At 41.9% G+C, this 4,050-nt stretch overlaps 1 protein-coding gene across 1 annotated transcript; it reads left to right on the top strand.

Annotated features, from left to right (window-relative positions):
* Positions 1-2,179: 2,179 nt before the first annotated feature.
* LOC112514780 lies at positions 2,180-3,274 on the top strand. Its single transcript, XM_025121382.1, has one exon. It carries the CDS (start codon positions 2,180-2,182, stop codon positions 3,272-3,274), a length of 1,095 nt encoding a protein of 364 aa, XP_024977150.1.
* The last annotated feature ends 776 nt before the right edge of the window (positions 3,275-4,050 follow it).

Genomic DNA, 4,050 nt, shown 5'->3' on the forward strand with positions numbered 1-4,050 from the left:
AACCACTCGGATTATCTCGGGTTATCATAGGTAGTGGCATCATATTTTTGCCTAAGATTTAAAAGTACGGTCTTGGATTTGTAGGGGAGGAGCTAGCCATTTCAAAGATTGGTTTGGGTAACAACTTGTAAGGTGAGTTATACGTGACTTTTCTAAAAAAATGGTTGCACATTTTATTTACAATTATATGCAAGCTTGCTGGATTTTTCTCTATAAAATTTAATATCATGTACGCGTAAAAATGTGCCTTATTTTATGAAATATGTTGTGTGGCAATGGGGATGTACTATGGTATGATTCCATAAAGACAAACATGCTTTGTGAGTTTGTCTAAGCCGTAAGTGCGGACATGCTGTGTGAGTCCGCCAGGTAATGCTGTGTGAGGTAGTCATCTCCCGTACGCCACTAGCTTTGTGAAGTGTATTGTTTAAACTGTATGCATGATAAATTATGACGCTTTGTGAAATCTATTTTTTTTTACGTGGTGTATGCATTAAACCGTTAACTCACTGGGCCCTTGGCTCACCCAACTCCTTTCAAAAATAATTATGCAACCAGGTCGTCTCATACACGGGAATAGTAGCAAGAGAAAGGAGAAAGTTTAGAACCGGCTATCGCGGAATAAAGGCTTGGCATGGAGACTATCCGGAACTTGATATGGATATCTTTAGACATATGTTCCTTTTAAGTTTTATTAGTTTTAAAAAGATATATATACTTCCGTTGCGTTGAACTATTTAGATTTTATGGCTTATTTATGTTTGGACGTTATTATATTAAGGAAAAAAATTGGGTCTTTACAAGTGGTATCAGAGCCTTAGTTTAAGAGAAATAGGTTATTAATTTTAGCCTAAGCTTAAACAGAAATGGAGTGTAAAAGATAGAAACGGGGAAAAGGTTATATGATTTAATATAGTTGGTTAATTTGCTTTTAAGTTTTGAAAGTGTGTTGGAAGATGATAGATTCTTCACTATGGTTTTGTAGGAATATGGTTTATACCAAGCATACTAGGAGCATTGGCCGTCGAGGAGGTAGGGCCGGAGGTAATGCGGTAGCTGGACTAGGACCAAGGGGTGGAGTCGGGAAACGTGACCGTACAAGCTCTAGCCGTAGTAGCAGACACTCTAGGAGGTTGAGGAACAGTTCTAGGGGTCACGTGAGTGTTTCAAGGGCTGAGTCATCTCAACCCACACCTTTAGAGGATTCTTCCTATGATCCAACAGAGGAACCTTATGAGGAGTACACCCCACGGACGCCTACTCGTGAGGACTTAGAAGAGAATATTACGAATTTGTGTGGTGAGAATAATGAACTGAGAACAGAATTGTCTAAGATTCAAGTGGAAAAGACCAAAGTGGAATTGTGGCTGAACAACTTGCAAATGGAACATGTTAACTTAGGGGGAGAGTTAAACAAGGTGTTTAAAGAAAATGATGAACTTTGGAAGAGCAACCATGACATGGCATGGAAGTGTGTGGAGTTAGAGTGGGAAAGAAGGATTGCCGCCCGGTCTTGGAAAGTGCGATTGGGAGACCGTGCTCGCTATTACCATGGAGTGGCCTTGAAATATGTAAACTTGACCAAGGAGTATTTTTCCAGCTGGGCACATCAATACCATCATGGGCCGAGCTTGGGATTTATCTGGAAATACCGTCCAGATAACACTTATGAGGAATTTGTGAAGATCGTTAATTACCCCATGCCTTGAGTGAAAGGGTGAAAAAGAAACATAGTCTTGCGTTAAGTACTTTTTGGTTAGGATATTTTTGGATATTAACCAGCCTTGAGCTTGGTTTATTTTGTTTTATTTTGGTTTATGTAATAGCCAGTTTGGCGTAGTAAGCAAGACTTATGTATTGACTTATCTTTTGCAAGCAATATATTATTTTAGTGTTTAATCTTCTTGAGTGAATGTTGGATGAGTAAGTTATGAATAAATATGCTTATAAATGTAAATGTTTAACGCACACAGCAATAATGTCGCGACGGTCAGGAAGGACAGCATCGGTTACACACGATGCAGTAAACCCACCACCTATAGGAGCTACCCCTATTGTACAAGAGACACGACCAGCATCGGTTGCGGCCGTAAGGACCGCTAGCACGCGGGGACGAGGTTGAGGAAGAGGAAGGGGGTGAGGTAGGACTCAAGCGACACAAAATGAACCTGAGCCCTCTATGCAAGGAAGCTCTGCATCTAGAAGAGGTCGAGGCAGGGGGCGAGGACGAACCCGGGCAACCGTCGCTAACCCTGTGGACATCATTGCTCAGGAGGTGACAAGAGCCTTGCAAGCTGCCTTGCCTGCAGTCATAGCTCAGGTACGAGAGGCAGAGCTGAGAAATCAGGAGGATAGGGCGATAAGCAATAGAAGAGGAGATATTAGCGATTCAAACAACAGAGAAGACCGACATGAGAGGTCAAGACCAAATAGTCCTGTCAACACGAGCACGGGACAACAAGGTTGTAATTATAAGACCTTTCTAGCATGTAAGCCCCAACCCTTTCAAGGTGACCCTAACCCAGTGGCAGCTATGAGGTGGATAAAAGAGACAGAAGTGATTTTCAAAATCAGTAAGTGTGCGGAGGAAGATAAGGTGACATATGCGACATCCATGCTAAAATCAGAAGCCCTTTTCTGGTGGGAAATAATTACGAACTTAAGGGGCGAAGAGGCTGTGGCAAGAATGACATGGGGTAAGTTTAAGGTATTATTTAATGAGAAGTTTTGTCCTCGAACTGCGATCAAGCAACTGGAAGAGGAATTTTTGAGGTTGGAACAAGGAATCATGACAGTCCGAGAGTATACAACAAGTTTTACAGAAAAAGCGAGGTTTGCCGAGCACTATGTTTCGACTGAGGAAAGACGGGTAGAACGGTACATATGGGGACTGAAAGCATCCATCCAGGAATTTGTTCTCACTATGAGTCCAACCACATTTCAAGAGGCAGTAAACGCTGCGGAAATTCGAGTGAAAGAGATGAATCGTCAAAATGCTGAGCGGGGCCAAATAAAAAGAAAATGGGAAGGTCCGAGCAATGAAACCAGGAAGCCAAAGTTTCTGGGTTCAGAAAAGAAAACATGGCAAGGGCAAGCTACTAAACTATGTCCTAAATGCAACAGTGTGCACAATGGAGAATGCATGATTAAGTCGAGGATGTGTTACCGATGTGGGAAGCCAGGACATCTGTCTCATGATTGCCAAGTTGAGCGAAGAGAGCGACTATGCTTCATTTGTAAGTCACCCAACCATATACAAGCAAATTGCCCTTAGCAGAAGAATGAGCATACTACAGGTCAAGGTGGGAATCGAATTGGAAAAAGGGAGGAAAGGCGACCTGAAGTACCTAAGTCAAAAAGAAGGGTCTTCCACATGACAGCAACAGAGGCCGAGGAGACACCAGACGTGGTGACAGGTACCTTTCTGGTCAACTCTGTACGTGCTAGAGTACTCTTCGATTATGGAGCAAACCGTTCTTTTGTGTCTACAACTTTCTGTGATTATTTGCATAGAGTACCGAAGCCCTTAAGTTCAGCCTTAGAGGTAGAAACTGCCGATGATAATAGGGTGATAATTAGAGAGGAGTATGATGACTGCAATATTCAGATAGACGGTTGTTCGATTCCATTAAAACTACTCCCTATGACTCTCGGGGAATTTGATGTAATAATTGGAATGGACTGGTTAGCTAAAAACCAGGCAAGAATTATGTGTAACAAAAAGATAATTCAGATTGAATTACCCGATAATGGAACCATAGTAATTTATGGAGATAGAAGAAATAGGAAATCTAGTATGATCTCCCTAGTCAAAGCAAGACGGTGTGTAAGAAAGGGATGCCAAAGTTATTTAGCATATGTGATAGATGACAGAAAAGAGAAAAAGAGTATGGAAGACATTGTTGTTGTGAGGGAGTTTCCTGAAGTCTTTCCAGATGACTTGACAAGTCTACCACCTGAGAGACAGGTAGAGTTTCAGATTGATATTGTACCGGGAGCTGCATCTGTAGCTCGAACACCCTATCGTCTTGCACCGTCAAAAATGAAAGA

Source organism: Cynara cardunculus (assembly GCF_001531365.2).
Source record: "Cynara cardunculus var. scolymus isolate 2C chromosome LG 6, CcrdV1, whole genome shotgun sequence".
Classification (NCBI taxonomy): Eukaryota; Viridiplantae; Streptophyta; class Magnoliopsida; order Asterales; family Asteraceae; genus Cynara; species Cynara cardunculus.